This window comes from Lampetra fluviatilis, chromosome 22 (genome assembly GCF_964198595.1).
Source record: "Lampetra fluviatilis chromosome 22, kcLamFluv1.1, whole genome shotgun sequence".
Classification (NCBI taxonomy): Eukaryota; Metazoa; Chordata; class Hyperoartia; order Petromyzontiformes; family Petromyzontidae; genus Lampetra; species Lampetra fluviatilis.
This window is the reverse complement of record NC_136296.1, coordinates 6,872,700-6,892,295: the sequence shown is the minus strand read 5'-3', so window position 1 is coordinate 6,892,295 and position 19,596 is coordinate 6,872,700. Positions and strand designations below refer to the sequence as shown.

The window sequence follows — 19,596 nt, the reverse complement described above, 5'->3', positions numbered from 1 at the left end:
CTACGTGACTTTACCAAATAAACCTAAGAACATGCATAGGGGCATGTATAAACAACTTTGCAGGAGAAGGGTCGTCCTAAAATGTCAAGCTCGTTATAATTATAATAATAAAAACGTGTCATGTACAGGCATCCCTCGATATACGGAACAAATATATTCCTGAAAAGTTGCCTGTGAAGCAAAATTCCATAAACCCTATTTTTCCATTGACTTCCATTATATAATTGGAGATGCGATCCTATGGGAGAAAAAAAAATCGGCCCAAAGATGTTATTAAATCACACTTAGGAACGCAGCAAACCTTTGTTAAGCAAATATTTAACGTGAAATTCCATAATGTTATGGAAACATGTAGTAATAATGCTCCAAATAAGTTACGCAACTGGCACAGTAAGAAAACTGCGCACAAACTACCTGGAGCAGTTTGAAATGTATGCTAGGACCAACAATAAACCGTGCATTTTTCAATATCCCCCAAAATCATTTATACTTTACAGATTTTAAATTCCATAGCTTCAAATTTAACGTAATGTAGATGAAATTCGTCTCCTAATTACGAGTTACATTTTAGCGAAATCCCATATACAGTACTGGGATGCCGTACACCAAGGAACTAATCTTGCTCTTCCTTGGTTTCGACACTGATGCATATAGAGAAGCACCCATTGAATGATGGAATATGATGTTTATACTCACAAACATTTTTTAAAATTGTTCATGTAAGAAACAGTGGTTTACAATGTATGCAGACTATATTATGGAACCTTTTTGCCAGTATAAAAGTATGAAAAATAAGAATACGTTTTACCCTTTCTGGCAATACAACAAGCGTGAAGATTTCGATTTAAAGCTTTCGTGACTGCAGAGATTCATCTTCTTGGTTCTTTCGGTAAAGTCACGTAGAATGGAAATAATAAAATAATAAAAATAAAACATAATAAAATACAATTCTCACGACGTTTCGGCCACAACGCAAGCAGCCCTCCTCAGGTGAAGAACAGGTCTGTCTTCCCGAAACGTCGTGAGAATTACTTTATTATGTTTTATTTGTATTATTTTATTATTTCCATTCTACGTGACTTTACCGAAAGAACCAAGAAGATGAAACGTGAACATGTTCAAACACCAAATAGAAACCTTTTGCAAGGAATCAAGTCTGCATTAACCACATGCACTTGTGGTGAACATGCAAACAAACAAGTGTAATAACAGCCATAGAGGGTTCACGTGGGGATTGGCTTGCCGGTCCTGCTTGTAGCCAATAAGGGTTGAGATAGGGAGCATGGCCCCGGCGTGATCACGGCATGTCATCAGGAGTGATTGGCCTAGCCTTTCGGGGCCCCAGCTAATGGGGAGCCGGATGAGGGGCGTGGACCCGGGATTGACAGGGAACCATCGAGAATGGTCGAAGCTGTCCATGAACGATTGGCTGGGGGGACCACGTGACGAAGGGATTAAGAGAGAGTGAGAGAGAACGATCGAGAGCAGACTGGAAACCGACAAGAGCAGGGTCACGCGCGGACGGGGGCTCTGGGTGCCACGTGCGCGGTGGGGACTTAGTGCGAAGTCTGTCCTCTCTCCGTTGTCTGCCAGCAACGGAGAGTGAGTGAGTAAAGTGTATTGTGGAGTGGAAATAAAAAGGACTGATTCCGAAGCCGTCTCAAGAAGGATTATTACACATGCACTGATAATATATGGCGCTGTCTTTGAAACTGATTCGCCTACACCAGAGACACCCTTCAAATAATGTGTTTTTGTTTGCATGTTGATTCCTTGCAAAAGGCATCTATTTGGTGTTTAAGCATCTTAACGCATGTTGTATTGCCAGAAAGGGTAAAACTTATTTTTATGCAGACTATACTGTGACATTTTGGCGACTGGATAGAACACAATTGTACAAACAAGATAAAAGAGTTAAGGGAGGGAAACAAGCTGTAGATGATCGGCAAGAGTGTTCCACAAACATGAAGCAGAAATGCGGAATTAATTTTTTTTACCAAAGTTTAGGCAAATGTTATTTTTTTGTGAGAAAAAGGAAGAACTTCTGAGGCTATGGGAGCGAGTTATAGAAACTTGGTAGTCTGTTAGTTAACATGTTTAAGAGGAGCTTTAGGACGAAGACGGCCCAGTGATGATCTCTCCAGATATCCGGGGGAGGGGGGGGCATGTACAGGTTGCAATGACGAGTTCTATAGGGGGCATCAAGGGAAAAACGTAGAGTGGAGAATGGCCCCTGCCATGGAAATGTGATTTTTCCACCACTACCTCAGGGCTGTAAACAAGAGATGAGCATCGTTTCAATGCTCATTTGTGCAAGAAATCACTTTGAGTTATGTTGACTGTGTAGAATGCCACTGCACCAATATGCCCACACATCCACACAACAAAGACCCCCCCATATAGCCTTAAACAGACTGTTGGTGCAAGTTGCTGTTAGCGAGCACCTATGAAGGCCGGCATGGCACACGAGGGGGTGGGTGGTCAACACCATGCCTCGCTGCCTTCCTCTTCTGAGTGCTGATATTTTTCACACCTCACCAAGTACTCATTTTGAAAACCGAGTCGACCCCAGACAGACCAATGACGAGTTCAGAAATTCGCCACTGTTGTTGGTCGTAAGCGGGAATCGAACTCGGGTCGACAGGTTCGTAGCGCAGTGCACTAACCACTAGGCTACCACTCCCCACACATATACGCACACACGTGTACACACAGTCACACACACACAAAAACATGAACAGGACCTCACCAAGAAAATCATCGGCAGAGAAGTGGTTGGCGTCCCACACTTGCATGTTGAGGATCGCTGGCATCCTGAACTCGGTTGGATCCAAATCGAAGATGGACTGCTTCTTGAAGAAGACAATCTTCTCCTCAGCCACCAGGTAGTCGAAGGGGTAGATGAAGCGCCAGTTGAAGTTGCCCTCGCCCGTGAGCGAGTGGTAGTGCACGTCCGTGTCCTGCTTGTCCACTTCCTTCCCCTTGAGCCAGCTGCTCGCGAGCACCGCATCAGCCGGTTCAGAAGAGTTAACCATTACAATGATTTCGATTGAAAGCTTTCGTGACTGCAGGGATTCATCTTCTTGGTTCTTTCGGTAAAGTCACGCGACTTAAATAGTCGCTCCAAGCCTGGGGCTTGTCATTCAGACTCCGTCTCATAGACAGACATGTTCTCCACCTGAGGACGGCTGCTTGCGTTGTGGCCGAAACGTCGTGAGAATTAATTTATTATGTTGAATTTTTATTATTTTATTATTTCCATTCTACGTGACTTTACCGAAAGAACCAAGGACATTACAATGATCTCACCGATTCAAAGGGTTTTAGACAAACACCACGACAAACGACACGGGCACGCTCAATTTAATTTGCAATAAGCGGTTGAGGCGAGCGCGAGGTTGCTCGTTCATCGTGGATATTTGCATGCCACGTGCAGGGACATGGCCGAGCGAGGAGTCGCACGTTTGCCACTTCATTCTAGATTTGAAGCTTTCGTGACTGCAAGGATTCATATTCTTAGGTTTTTTCGGTAAAGTCACGCAGGTAAAAAATTAAAATTAATAAAAGTAAAATAAATCAAAAAAATCACGACGTTTCGGAGGCAACACAAGCTTCCGTCTTCAGGTGGAACCGTCACAGCACGCTTGCTGTATCAAGTACATTACCGAAAAAACCTAAGAATACGTTTGCTACTTGTTGTGGAGGTTCATGGTTGAAGTTCGGCAGGCCTGCCCTGGTTAATGCAATGGGTACATTGACTGTAAGAATATGCACGATGTGCTTCACCGTGGCAGTGAAATATCCTGTGCCCTGGTTCTGGTATCATGACCCAAATTTGGAAAGTTTGAAAAGTTACAAAATTCACGCAGTTGAAAAAATGTGGGGGCTAGGGCAGCTGGGGGGAGAGTTGCGGGTGGAGAGTGCAATTTATGGTACTTTGGTTGCTAATTTGTGGTACTTTGCGCTAAGTTTACAGCAGTTTGCGGTACTCTGTGGTGATTAGTGTGACCCCGTGAATTTCTGTAGGAAACTGGTCTCGAGCAGGGAATAACAACCACTGGCGAAACGTTGTACTCATATTGCAGATGTTGTGGGTTTACTCTCCAACACACCAGTGTGCTGAACTAGTCACGAATTGGCACGTTTTGTTTACGTGACAAACCTTACTCATTGGCTGTGTGCGATGGTGGCGGATTGAACGACACATTTTTACTTACGCGATCTAACCCAATAAAAAACCTCTTGTGGATATTATTGGTCGCGAAAATCTACGCGTTAAACTGACAAAGAAATTATTGATACGGCTACACTGAGGCCACATGAAGAAAGTAACAAGATACTTGTCAGAAGGATGAGTCTAGCTAGGTGGCTTACCACTTGTGAACGTCATTCGCAGAAACAAAGGATTGTCTTCCATAAATCGTGTTGGAAAATAAATGGCATGAACATAAATGAAGAAATAATTAAACATTTCAGATTGAGCTGATGACAGTGATCATAACCAGTGGAAATCAATTATGGGGAAATTTTAATTCTGTACTTAATAAAGAGGGCTGCAAAAGTTGAGTTGAAAGTTTTAATGAGTAAAAACAAAAAAATGTAGCCTGCAGCAAGAAGGGCAAATGAGATAGGAGATACAGGTATGAAAAATATAGAAAGAGGCCATGGGGAGTGGGGGTGAGGCGAGGCTGTACGTACCCGCGCACGTAAATATCGCTCGATCGCTCGCCTGTGAAGAAATTGTCGTCCTCAAGCTTCACGTCATCCGTGTTCCATATCACAACCTTGAGCACGTAGCTGTGGGGGGGAGGGTGAGCGCAGGGGGAGATCGAGAGAGGATTGTTGCGTGCCAAACACATTTGTGTTTGATGCGTTGCAGAAGAGGAATGTTCACAGAATGTATTAATATGGCGAGGTATATTCAAATGTATATTAAAAAAATCTCTCTGATGTAGGCCAATCAGTTTCTATGGCAATGCATACATCATCAATGCATATTTGTTTGCCTGTATTACCACAAGTGTGTGGTTAATGCAGACTTGATGCCTTGTAATAGGTGTCTATTTGGTGTTTGAGCATCTTAACACCTGCTGTATTAATGCCAGAAACGTTAAAGCCTGTTCTGTGTTTTTCATCCAGGTACATACAAACACGTTGGTCGGGTAAGTGTACATCTTCCAGCACAAATGCTCGTTCGATTGCTTAATCATTGCAACTGATTTGCTAACAAGTGCATCTCAACCCTCATTGGCATTAACACAGGTAACGTGTTTTTTTTCCATTCATACGGTATAATCCAGCTAGATGACACAGTGGAAAAGGTTCAAGTTTATTTTGTTAAACCAGGTGAGGACTCAAGAGACAAGGATCGAGTCTCATTTGCAAGTGGCCTGGGTTGTGAGTTTGTATGTTATGTTGAACTTATACTGGTAGGAACCTCCTGGTTACACCAGCACACAGGGGATTATTGTGTCCGTCGTGCAGGGAGGGGCTGGGTGAGGAGGGGTTGGGTGGGGAGGGGAGGGTGGGGAGGGGCTGGGTGGGGAGGGTGGGGAGGGGCTGGGTGGGGAGGGTTGGGAGGGGCTGGGTGGGGAGGGGAGGGTGGGGAGGGGCTGGGTGGGGAGGGAGGGAGGGGTTGGGTGGGGAGGGGGGGGGCTGGGTGGGGAGGGTGGGAAGGGGCTGGGTGGGGAGGGGCTGGGTGGGGAGGGTGGGGCTGGGTGGGGGGTGGGAGGGGTGGGGCTGGGTGGGGAGGGGCTGGTCACCCCGTGGTGCCCTTATAAAACTCAACGTTTAACCTACTCACGCCGGCTTGTGCCCGCCCTCACAGTCGGGCATATTTGCGGAATACACCACGCCGCCGTTGACCCTGGCCATTGACCGAGCAACCCAACGTTCCTACCAGCTCCCTCCGCAGGAATGTGTTTTTGCACTGTACGTAGCCAACTGTGCTAATCATCATCACCACCATCATCGTTATAATCACCACCACCATCATCACCATCAGCATCATCATTATTATCATCACCACCATCATCATCAGCAACACCATCATAACTATCATCATCAGCACCATCACCATTATCATTACCATCATTACCATTATCAGTTTAAATCCCAGTTGGAGGTCAGCTCATCCCTTCATCTGTCTGGGGTTAAAATAATATTAGTTATCACTTTATCGGATGTCAACACCGATGGTCCTATGGATACACTCTCCCTCGCCATAATAAAGCGGAATTAAACACCACTGGCTCAGGGCTGTAAACAGATGCGCACTGCCTCATGCAGCAGTCGAATTTAAGCCTTTTACAAACGTAAGCAGCAACACCGCTCTATTATTTTGACAATGCGCATTCATAGCTTTTTACTGAGCACGATGAACGGCGATAGATGAGAACTACTGATCCGTGCACAGGCACTGCGAGTCCCAGGCAGACAACGGCAGACATTTCGGTAAAGTCACGTAGATAGAAAAATAAATAATAGATCACGACGTTTCGATCGCAACAACAAGCAATCGTCTTCAGGTGAGAAAGAGAAATAAGTCGCTGTGATGGGGCATTATATAGATCCGAGGGGGGGAGGGGAGGGGCTGCTGTGGGTGAGAGGGTGGGGGTGGAATTCAAAGAGGGAACAAGGTGAGAGAGAGGAAAATAAAAAAATATATATCAAATTTAGCAAACTTAGAAATGTAATGCAACTCAGAGAGTCGGCCAACACAAGAGTAAACACTTTACTTGGTTGATCAACGTCCTTCCAAAGATTGCTAAATATGCATTATTTATTTTTCTATCCAGGTGACTTCACCGAAAGAACCAAAGAGTATGGATTCCTACAGTCACGAAAGCTTCAAATCAAGTCAACTTCACTAAAAAACGAATTGTTGAAACACCAAAAAAGCACCGATATAATTACATTTCTTAAACCCCAAAGCTTCAAAACGAATCAATTTGCTGTCAACTGGTTATAACACGTGTCACGTGTGCTTAGCCACTGCAGGCTCTTTGAGCTCAAAGAAAACACCCCTTCTAAGGTAAGTTCTGACGACTATTTGGACACCGCAGATCCACGCAGACAACGCAGACCTCTTGGGTTTGCGTGGAGAGATGTCCACAGGTGGCCCTGGGTGCGGCAGGTCCTTTGGAAACATGTCCACCCACATTTCCACACGGCCCTGCAACGATGAAAGTTTCATTTCAGAATTTAAGGCCCTTTTTACACGGGGGGAACTGCACTGTTCAAATATTGTGTGCGATAGCCCGGCGACGGAATTCAGATGTACAGGGTGGCCCAGATATCTTGTGACGCTCCTCCCTCCCATTTCATTTTCTAAAATATTTTTGTAAGTAAGGTTTATTTAAAACAAAAATTAATACGCAAAGGGAAACCATTGTTAGGGGGTCAATTAATTTGGGTCACAAGACATCTGGGCCCCCCTGTACAACGGAAATCCAGACACCAGTTAAGTACTCATGATGTTACATACATTAACCTATGTAAAAGAGTCTTTTTGTGAAATAGTTGCATTGCTTTCACAATGAAACTCCTCCATCTTGCAGAAGGTAACCGAGGGCTCAAAACCGAGATCTCATCTGATTTTACGCAATGCCACATGCTCTGTAATGTGTAGAACGTGGTTAAATTATAGTCAGAATCAGAATATTTATTTGTACTGGAGGAATGCGATGAGCTATTAAGTTATTTTTTACAGATGTTCGGTAAGGGGCGGATCAGAACGTTACTACAACAAACAAACACGATAGGGACGCAAAGTATGGTAAAGGTAAACAAATCACTTAAATAAATGTATACTCACATAACTAAACTATGTTTTATCTTACCTGGTAAGACCCGCTGAGCTATACTAATAGGATTTTTCCCATTTTTTCTGGCAACAAAACTGACACCTTTTGCAAGGAATCATGCTTACATTAACCACAATACTTGCAGTCAAATGCAAACAAAAAACAATACTATGATAATTTATGCATTGTCTTTGAAACTGATTGGTCCACACCAGAGACAGCGTTCTTTAGAGCCTAGTCTCATATGGTGTTCGACCAGGTGACGCCAAAATACCCGCTGAACTATTAGCTTACTTTTTCAGAAGTGACCTGTCCACAAATGATAGCTCAACAAAGTGACTTTTATAGCAGCAAAATACTCTAAATGCATGTTTCTAAATGTGGAGGGAAAAACCAGAGGACCCGGAGAAAAATCCACGTGACGACAGGCAGAACATGCAAACTCCAAATATACAGGTGTCAGGGTCAGGATTGAACCCACGACCTCCTGTATATCAGGCGAGGGAGAGAACAAATCGCCACAGCGGATTTCAGCGGTCCCAGCTCATCACTCTAACCTGAGAAACGAGCGATTTTCATTCATACATTTTCGACCACAAATTATAGCTCAACAAAGTGGCTCATCACGTGGCATATTTATTGCAGCAAAATAATCTAAACACTCTTTTAAGTGCACGTTTCTAAACGTGGAGGGAGAAAACAAATGCTGGAGGTATCCATCCACCTGCTCAATGCCAGGCTTGTCAGGGTGAAGGAGAGGCCGTGTCTCCACATGCTCTGGCACCAGCCGGCAGCCCTTGGGGCTGATCTCTCCCCAGTTGTGCAGGACCTTGAGTGCCAGATGCTCATTGGTCTCCTTTATGTGGCCTGAAATCATGAAACACACACAATCTTGTGATTGATTTCCACTGATTATTATAATCGCTGTCATCAGCAAATCTGAAAATGGTTAATTCTCCATTCATGTATATGCCTTTATTTTCCAATACAATTTTAGGAAGACAATAACTTGTTTCTGTGGATAATCTTTTCTTAATTCGTGTTAACAAATTAAGAAAAGAGGCAATCAACGGCAGATTGCTGTAATTTTTTTGGAAGACCGAACTTGACGGTCGAAAGCAATGTAACAATATGCTTGACGAAGAAAGTGTTCCATCAGAAGCCTGTTACCTGCTCTGACAGGAATCAGAAACATGGGCAGACAAATAAAATGGAACAAATTAAGAAAAGTGTGCAAAGCATGTATGCTTGGGTATTACAGTGAGGAGACAGAAAAAGGAACACATGGATCAAGAAACAAATCAAGATTCATATAGACTTTTAAGAATTAAAGTGGGCTTGGGAAGGGCACATGACTCGAAGGCATGATGGCCAATGGTTGAGAATTACGATGGAGTGGCAGCACAAGGAGGGGACATGCCTGAGGACAACCAGCATGGATACGGAGCAATGAGATCAGCTCGTGTGAAGGAGCTGGATGGATTATTGTAGCATGAAACTGTGAAGAATGGTGATGCATTTGGGAAGCCTTCATGCAGCAGCAGTGGACAGAGCATGTTTGATGATGACAACGAAGATAATGATGATAACCGCTACCACCTTCCGTAGGGCGGTACATCCTCATAAAAACGGTGCTATTTCGATTTAAAGCTTTCGTGACTGCAGGGATTCATCTTCTTGGTTCTTTCGGTAAAGCCACGTAGAATGGAAATAATACAATAATAAAAATAAAACATAATTTTATTATTTTATTATTTCCATTCTACGTGGCTTTACCGAAATAACCAAGAAGAAAAAAAACGGTGCTGATTTTCACAAACCCAAAGGCGGCGGTGACCACAAAGTTGAGATTTGTACCCTTCAAAACACAACTCTTTTGAGCTGTCTTCTTGGTTCTTTCGGTAAAGTCACGTAGAATGGAAATAATAAAATAATAAAAATAAAACATAAAAAATTAATTCTCACGACGTTTCGGCCACAACGCAAGCAGCCGTCCTCAGATGAAGAACAGGTCTGTCGAGAAGACCTGTCGAGAAGACCTGTTCTCCACCTGAGGACGGCTGCTTGCGTTGTGGCCGAAACGTCGTGAGAATTATTTTATGTTTTATTTTTATTATTTCCATTCTACGTGACTTTACCGAAAGAACCAAGAAGATGAATCCCTACACTCATGAAAGCTTTAAATCTTTTGAGCTGCTTTGACAAAATGCTTTCATCCTCACCGGTCTCGTCTTCTAACTCGGTGGGCCCTGTGAAGATGCGGCTGGCCACCTTCACACGGCCGATCGGCCCGTATTCCGGTTCGGCCATTTTGTTGTCCTTGCAGAGCTGGGCCAGGATCTCCGTCGGCTTTTGAGGGTCACGCCACACATTGTAGCCATGGCTGGGAAACGGACGTCAAAGCAACAGCGTGTTCAGCTCGTTGCGCACAAGTTCGTGCCGTCACTGCTGTTCACAATGCTGCGTCGGTTGAACCTGCATTTCACTACGGCGCATTCCCACAGCATCCCTCCAGCACTGCTGAGATGGTCCACTTGTATTGCTACTTGTGGAGCAAACAAATTTGATGTCCAAATATTTCAAACTGCCCCCTTTAATTGAAGTACGGCACTCAAATCGCCAACTCATGCCGCTGCTGGTGGAAGGACCTCCGCCTCCACTAGAGGAGGAGGCTCTAGAGAGCCTCCTGATTTGAGATTTCATGCTGCCCTACAATCCTGGCCTGACATCTAGGACGTGGTGGGAGTAATCACACTTCAACCCAGCGCAACTGACCTGCTGAGTTTGCGACTCAGTTTGTGCCACGTTATGATTTATACGCTGCTGAGACTTCTTGTCGCCATGTTTCTCCACGGGTAATTCGTGGAAAACAGCAAACAGCCGAATGCTCCTTACTTGCGTCAACAAATAAAAACAACACAAAACAAACTGTGCTGTTGGGGCGATTTAAGAAAACCTGCTAATTCTTTCAACAGCCATGCCAGGAGATTGATTCAGGTATCGCTGGATTGTTAGTCCAGTGTGCTTACCATGGCAGAATCCCATTCTTAATTGTCCAATCTTAAAACAAGCGTAGACGCAATATTATTTGGTTCTTTCGGTAAAGTCACGTAGATAGAAAAATAAAAATTTGAGTGAATAAAAAAATAAAATAACACTAATGTAAACTGTAGCCTGGTTCTTAACCTCAGTGAGTATACTGGCAGTCTATAATGTAGACAGTAGCCTGATTTTTAAGTTGGTGAGCATATTGGCAGTCTGTATAGACTGTAGCAATGGTTATTAAACAGAGTGCGCATACTGGCAGTCTATATTTTTATTCACTTTTTTATTATTATTATTTTTCTATCTACGTGACTTTACCGACAGAACCAAAGAATATGAATTCCTGCAGTCACGAAAGTTTTAAGTCAAAATTTAAGTGTAGACACTCTCTAAGCTGTGTACTTGCTGTGTATGTACGTATAACTCCATCTTGATTTAAAGCTTTCGTGACTGGAGGGATTCATCTTCTTGGTTCTTTCGGTAAAGTCACGTAGAATGGAAATAATAAAATAATAAAAATAAAACATAATAAAATAATTATCACAACGTTTCGGCCACAACTCAAGCAGCCGTCCTCAGGTGGAGAACAGGTCTGTCGAGAAGACAGGACGGCTGCTTGCGTTGTGGCCGAAACGTCGTGAGAATTGTATTTTATTATGTTTTATTTTTTATTATTTTATTATTTCCTTTCTACGTGACTTTACCGAAAGAACCAAGAAGAAGACACTTAAACCCTTTACAAAATTCAAAAGAAGCATCAAGCGTAATGGGATTTATTCTTGGTACTCACATTGCGTACTGCTGTGCTATCCCACAGGTGGCACGGTGATAGCTGTAGTAGCGATTCTCCAGGTCGATCTTGGTTTCTCCAATGAGGTCATTTATTCCCACCAGGTCCCAATCCATGATCTGCACAGTGAGCATTGATTCCATGGGGAAGGTGGCCTCGATGTCAAAAGACCTGGAAACAGCGAAGCGATCACATCATCACTATACGCCGCATTGTCATTCAATACAATTTTACAGCGAGAAACAGATAGCAGAACACACGGATTATGGAACAAACACGGGTTTAATGACATCATCCAAACTATAAAAAGTGGGCTTGGGGAGGATGCATTGCTAGGAGGGATGATAGACAATGATCAGGAATGATGACGGAGTGGCAGTCAAGGTGATGAACGTATCCGAGAGGACGTCCACGAAGCAGGAGCTATGACATCAGTTCACGTGCAGGTGCTGGATGGATCACTGGCATTGGAAGATCGTGAGAGATTTCGATTTAAAGCTTTCGTGACTGCAGGGATTCATCTTCTTGGTTCTTTCGGTAAAGTCACGTAGAAGGGAAATAATAAGAATATTTTATTACGTTTTATTTTCATTATTTTATTATTTCCCTTCTACGTGACTTTACCGAAAGAACCAAGAAGATGGTGAGAGATGGCGGTGGCTGGGGAAGGCCTTCATCCAACAGTGGATTTATCATGACTGGCTCATGATAATGACGTGGAAATTATGCAGTTCCATTTACAACATATAAACAACATTTACCATGTCTATGTTCCCATTATTATAATAATAATCGTAAGCATATCTAATGGAAATCCATTACGTAAAAAAGACTATCATGAATAACACCAAGACACCGTATCTAATAACATGAGCACGCACTTTCCAAAGATGGGGTTCAGCTGCTTGGCGATGTAGTTTTCATTGTCCTTCACCTCGGTCTTGCCCAGCTTGAGCACAATGTACGGATCCGCCTTCCCATTGATGTCAGCTGGATGGAGGTCAGTCGCCTGGTTCCCAGATCAGCAAACGGAACAAATAGGTATCAGGTTTATTCACATGAAGTGGCTTGTTGGCTTGGAGAATTTATGCTATGTTATGGTACTGAGTCAGTACCTCTTAATAGTACGTAATAACAAATTAATTACTCCTATATCCAATAATTATTTTTCAGGAGGGTCCTGCGTTGGGTTTTTTCATGAAAAAAAAAAAATTTCAGCCAATTAATGACGAGTGTTTATACACGTGGAAATAAACTGGAGCACACGAAGAACACCTACGCACGAGAGGGGGCAACACTCTATCCCCAGTTTAACACATAGGCTTTCGCGACCAATATTGTTCATAATCAACGATTTTTGGGTTTAGATCGCGTTATTTATAAATGTGTCGTAACCCTCCACCACCCGACACGGCCAATCAGTAAAAAAAGTGTCACGTTGACAAAAGACAAATAGTTCACTGCTTTAGCCCACCGGTGTGTTGAAGCGTGAAACCACAACATTTACAATTTGAGTACGACGTTTCGCTGGTAATTGCATCCAGCATCATCGGGCAATTCGCCAGAATGGTGAGGCTCTGCTGTGTCTCCCGTTCTTATATAGAGCAGCAGCAGGGTGACGTCATCATTAACTCATTAACTCATCAGGTGCAAAGATTTGAGGGGGGGGGTTATTGTAATTATATACTTGATTAGTAATAAGGCTATTGTTACGATGCGAGTTGTAGATTAGTAATCACAATAGAACACATTCCAAATGATTACTAATCTACAACTCGCATCGTAACAATAGCCTTATTACTAATCAAGTATATAATTACAATAACCCCCCCCCTCAAATCTTTGCACCTGATGAGTTAATGAGTTAATGATGATGTCACCCTGCTGCTGCTCTATATAAGAACGGGAGACACAGCAGAGCCTCACCATTCTGGCGAATTGCCCGATGATGCTGGATGCAATTACCAGCGAAACGTCGTACTCAAATTGTAAATGTTGTGGTTTCACGCTTCAACACACCGGTGGGCTAAAGCAGTGAACTATTTGTCTTTTGTCAACGTGACACTTTTTTTACTGATTGGCCGTGTCGGGTGGTGGAGGGTTACGACACATTTATAAATAACGCGATCTAAACCCAAAAATCGTTGATTATGAACTCTATCCCCATACAGATGGAGATTAGTCCATTCGCTGTACTGCATTCTCTTGGTAAGCCAGGGTTATGGCACCTCGATGCCCATGGGAAGGGAGTTTCCCGATCTTTTTGTGATCCACCAATCCTTGCCTCCCTAGTGGTGGATTACAGGCACGTGTCACGGCCTCCTGGCCACGTGATCAACGCATCATCATTTGAAACAGTGAGTCTATATTTACTTGCAAGGGAAAAACTAGTCCTGCTTTTTAAGATACTACCTTGCCTGTTTAAAAATATGTATAAAAAACTAAAAACCAGTGCAATCTTCCTGGGTTCAATAAACAATACTCTTTGGTTTTTTCGGTAAAGTCACGTAGGTAAAAAATAAATAAATGAAAACAACTCAATTATTTCATTCATTTTATTTAATTTTTTTACCTACGTGACTTTACCGAAAAAAACAAAGAGTATGAATCCTTGCAGTCACAAAAGCTTCAAATCTAGAATCAATAAACAATGTTCTATATAAAATAATACTGGCCTCGTACGAGCAGCAGGTTCATGGCTTCAACATCATAACAAACATGTGCACAATAAAGCTATTGCAGATGTGCATTTCCAAGTTTTTTTCAATAGAAAGCTTTAAAGAAGTAAAATAAATATCAAAGCCACTATGAAATGTATTTTCTCTTGGAAATCCACATTGCAAACTTTCAGCAGGACAGTTAAGCTCTTAGATTAGACACACATGGAGGGACGAGTGGATGCTACTTTGCAGCTGTTCCTGGCCAGGTAAGGTTAGCCTAATACAATACGCAGAAACATGTACAGGCAATTTGACACGTAGGCTTTCGCGACCAATATAATTCATCATACAGGTTTTTTTGGTTAGATCGCGTAAATATAAATGTGTCGTTAAACCCACCACCACCCGACACAGCCAATTAGTAAGATCTGTCACGTAAACATAACATGCCAATTCGTTACTAGTACAGCACACCGGTGTGTTGGAGAGTAAACCCACAACATGTACAGGCAATGTCAGTTTTTCTGAATCTACCAAATACAGCAATAATCATATTTAATTGGAGGAAAATAATAATAAGTAATTTATTAATCATGGAACATCTTCTGGACCAATGCATGAGAATAGTGTTTAAACAACTGATTGGTTTATATTGAAACTCACCGGTGCGTTCAAATTTATTTCGTTTAATCGGGTGATTACTCAAGAAACCAGGACAGCCTCGTTTGGAAGAGTAACTTGAGAGGCATTAGTCTGCCTGTAGGTGGTGACAATTGCTATGTATAGTCCCAAATTAATTATCATTTTAGATTTTTACAAATTGGGACCCAGATGCCAGTTACACTATTCCCGACTGTCGTGTTTGACGTCAATGACGCGAGGGGATCTTTACTGGCCACTGTGAATCAGACGGAGCATATGTTATGGTTATTACACCTCAGAGAAATAATTAGAGCAGCTCATGCATTCAAATGGTGATTATCTACAGCGAAAGGTGAACGTGCTACCACGAGGCCATGCCACCAACCCACGCGTGGGTTTTTCAGCCAAGATTTCCAGTGATGGAACACATCAATGCAGGTCCATCGAACCCCCACAGTAGCAACTGAGCGCAATCAGCACTGTCACGCGCACGCTTAAGGGCGTACCCGCACGATGTAGACCCTCACGAGTACGCTGATGGGATCGTTTACGGGGATGCCCTGGAACATCCCCAACTGGGGGTCGTACCCCACCTCATCCAGCACCGCTTTGGAGAGGGGCCACTTGTAAATGCAGGCCGAGCCCTGTAGCGAGAACCATAACAACCACGAATAACCAGCTCATGTATCAATCAACACGTGACGATTAGAAGAAACAATGCTGACTACATACGGTACGCAAGAAAACAATGACATACTTTCGCCGTAATGCCTTATCAGCCTGTTGGGGCAACTGCTGTTAGCAAGCACCTATGAAGGCTGGCACGGCACACAAGGGGGTGGGTTGCCTTCACCGCGCTCGGCCGCCTCTCTCCCTAGTGGCGATGTTTACGCATCGCAACAGGTAATCATTTGAGGCTGAGTCGACCTAGGGGAGGATCGACTTAGATAATCGTCACTGGTGTTGGCCGTGAGCAGGAATCGAACCCAGTTCGCCGGATACGTAGCGCAGCGCGCTAACCACTACACTACCGCTCCCAATTAAGAAGTTCAACATGCATACATAAAGGCATCTCCGCACTCTGCCGGTCACTGGGGTTGTTGGCCATACTTTACCACGATGGCCAGTGCTGGTTGGAGAAAAGGGCCAGGGTCGTTCCAGATATTAATCGCCACAGATTGCCAGGTTCATAGCATAGTGCACTAATCACTGTGCCATCACTCCCCCCTGCACATTCATCACTACATTATTACTTAGAGGTGTTATATACTTCAATGGTATTTTTTTTTCATGTGATGCTAAATGTAGGTGTGAGATCAAGACCTAAATGTACTTAGATCTTGGAGCTAATCGTCATCATTGGTGCGTTTTCGTCCTCAAGTTTGAGTGGGGTGGAACTCACCTCGAAAGCTAATCCCAAGTCAGCAGTGACCATTTCTACATTCATATATTGGGGCCAGTCAATCTGTACTGTAGCCACTGCAGACTGCCTTCTCACCAAGCAGTGATAAGTTAGAACTTGGCGAAGCTCATTTGATCAATTCTGGATGGATCATGGGCTGAGTTGACCTTGATTAGAATTTTAACTTAGGAATGAAATCTCTTAAATTTCGATTTAAAGCTTTCGTGACTGCAGGGATTCATCTTATTGGTTATTTCAGTAAAGTCACGTAGAAGGGAAGTAATAAAATAATAAAATTTATTATTTTTATTATTATTATTTATTATTATTATTTTATTACTTCCCTTCTACGTGACTTTACCGAAAGAACCAAGAAGAAGAAAATTAAATCTCTGCTGCTCCTGCTTTTGTTGTCCTTTCCCCGCACCTCCTATCAGAAATGGTCGGCTACGTACGGTATGAAAGAAGTTCTACATACATACTAACTCAAATTTGCACTGCATTTAACATATTTAATAAAGTGATCATAACTCAATAGAATATGACAGCTTTAATTAAGTGAAAATATAAATATATGAGACTGACATTCTACTTTTTGTCCACGTAGGACTCACATACCTGTCAACCCATACGGTTTACCCATATTCTTGTACAGGGAAATTGAGTTTTCAGGTCCATATGGCGTGCAGCCGTTTCAATGCGGGCTTTGTAGGATGAACGTTGAGATTCATAAGGACACGGGGTCACCAATAAGGTCTGAATTGGTCTGTAATAAGGTAGGGGCACTGATAAGGGGTTGACAGGTATGGACTCACCTTGAAACGCCCCACCAATCTCTCCTTGTCAAAGTCGCTGTCTTCGTCGCTGTTCTTGCCGCGATACACATTGAACGTGTTCAGCCAGTCTTCAAAGTTATTGAACTCTGCCTCCAGCTCCTTATCATAAACCTGCATAGAAGAAAAGGCAACTGGGATCAGTGTGTGGCATTGGCAAGTATGCAGTTTTTTTTTATTGAGTATGGTAAATTAACTGTTGAATGGAGTGTATTAACGATGCAGTTCGTGAACAGGTACATGAGGGCAGATGTATTGCAATGCCTCAGCAGAGAACATTTCGGAGACAATTGCAGAAGAGTCCACTTTTGTTAAGCAAATGAGCCAGGTGAGATGTGTCAGTGAAACTGAAGGTAAATATTAGCAAGCCACTGGAGCTATGCACTTTTAAATATAGATTGAAAACTTATTTCTTTATAACAGCTTTTTGTGTTAAGTTAGTTGTCCTTCCCCACACCTCAGATTAGCACGGTTGGATATGTACGGTGTGAAAGAAGTTCAACATGTGTACGTACAAATAGGTGACTCAGAAGTATAGTGGCTTGTTCGCAATTGGAAGTTTGCGAGTTCAAATCATAGTTGGAGGTTGACTTAGCCCATCATCCCTCCAGGGTTGATCAAATATGTACCACTTTAATGGGGAAGTCAACAGTAGTAGTAGTTGGTTTTTACCCTTTAAACTGGTACAAAACTGACACCTTTATACAAGGCATCATGTTTGCAATAACTGCAACACAAGCAGTCAAAATGCAAAAAAAAGAAACAACTCTGATAATGGTAATGATATGCACTGTCCTTGAAGTTGCACTGTCCTTGAAGTTGATTGGTCCTCCAATGGAGACTAGGCTCTAAGGAAATCTGTCTCGGGTGTGGACCAATCAACTTCAAGGACAGTGCATATCATTACCATTATCAGAATTGTTTATTTTTTGTTTGCATTTGACTGCTTGTGTTGCGGTTATTGCAAACATGATGCCTTGTATAAAGGTGTCAGTTTTGTACCAGTTTAAAGGGTAAAAACCTACTACTATATTTTGCCACTGGTAAAGGAGGTCTCATAAGTCAACAGTAGTTTATCATATAAACTCGCTCGTGCCATAGAAATGTGGAATTTCTAGCAGTGGCTCAGGGCTGTGAACAAGAAAGCACTGTCTCAACGCTCATTTTAGTGAGAATCACTTTAACTTTTTTGCGTGAATAAAAGTGCTCATGTAAGTTTAATGCGCGGTAAAATGTCACTGAAAACCAGTGGTAAAATTGCTTTTACAGAAAAAAAATTGATTATTGTATCAGTCATTGCCGTGCCTTCTATAGAGGCAACGTTACTTCAACATTGCTACAATTTGTTTTTACTGAAGTCAAACTAGTTTGGATGAAATGTGTACATTTTTAAAGTTTATAGTTTCTTGCATATGGAGGCTTTTACAACCAATATTGACTCATAATTAGTTTCTTTTGAGTTAGGTGTTGTAACGATGCGAGTCATAATCCCGCCTCCACCCAGCACAGCCAGTTAATAAAAGTGTCACTTGAATCAAACGTGGCCATATTTATGACTGCTTCAGCAGCACCAGAGTTGATGTTGTTGGAGAGTAATCACAACATTTAAATGAGAATGCAGGCAAAGCTTGTTAATCATATTTATTATAGTATTTATCAGCTGCATTTTTAATTCAACAATTGTTCAGCAAATTAACCATGGCCATTTGTTATGTAAATGGTGATGCACAAATGTACCGAGCTAAACATAATTCCTTCAATTGGCTTCCTAATCAATGTATCATGACTAAATTTTAGACTAAAATGTATTTTAGAATGTGACCATTGTTGATTGTACCAGGATGCAATATATTTAGGCTGATCTTTACACTGGGTTTTCAGCAGCCATTCCTGGTTGTTGCATCTACAAGAATTCCATAAATGCAATTGTACAAAATGTATGTTATATCATAGTGGACTCTTGGTAATATAATATTTTGGCCCATCAGCCTATGGGCCTTCAGGAATTTGAACTGCAGTATTTAAAATCCCAGACTGCACTGATTAGACTCAGCAAACTAAATATGGTCTAGATTTTGTCCACCTGATTAAAAATACTGCCAGAAAAGAAAACATTGGCCTAGAAGGCTAATAGGTTGATGAACTGAAATGTGTTTTTTGCATTTTAACCTGGAAAGACAGGACCGCATTAAGCAATTAATTAATAAATACATTGACAAAATAATTAATGTACTATCTGGAATGAAAGTTCCACCGAGCCCAAAGGAAGGCACAGCTCATAACACCTGGGCCCCACTATAGGCAGTGGTAGGGCCTGGTGACCATACCGTACCATGCAGAGTCCACCAGACTTCACGACCATCAAGCAGTGTTTCAGCAGCTCTGGGTTCATGCGACGCTACGAACACACACACACGTC

The 19,596-nt window shown here is 42.5% G+C and overlaps 1 protein-coding gene across 2 annotated transcripts in view; it reads right to left on the bottom strand.

The window, feature by feature from the left end:
• LOC144938476 (otoferlin-like) overlaps positions 1-19,596 on the bottom strand; it is a 63,635-nt gene that overhangs the window by 2,989 nt on the left and 41,050 nt on the right. Inside the window, exons 26-35 of one of the 2 annotated variants that reach the window (XM_078866329.1) lie at positions 19,510-19,575; positions 17,160-17,291; positions 15,449-15,586; positions 12,522-12,649; positions 11,641-11,811; positions 10,028-10,188; positions 8,530-8,672; positions 7,086-7,174; positions 4,699-4,797; positions 2,750-2,991 (exon numbers count right to left, since the gene is read on the bottom strand). In XM_078866329.1, the coding sequence (XP_078722455.1) occupies positions 2,750-2,991; positions 4,699-4,797; positions 7,086-7,174; positions 8,530-8,672; positions 10,028-10,188; positions 11,641-11,811; positions 12,522-12,649; positions 15,449-15,586; positions 17,160-17,291; positions 19,510-19,575 (1,369 nt within the window). The remainder of the gene's footprint in view (positions 1-2,749; positions 2,992-4,698; positions 4,798-7,085; positions 7,175-8,529; positions 8,673-10,027; positions 10,189-11,640; positions 11,812-12,521; positions 12,650-15,448; positions 15,587-17,159; positions 17,292-19,509; positions 19,576-19,596) is intronic. The other variant, XM_078866328.1, reaches the window with a different exon arrangement.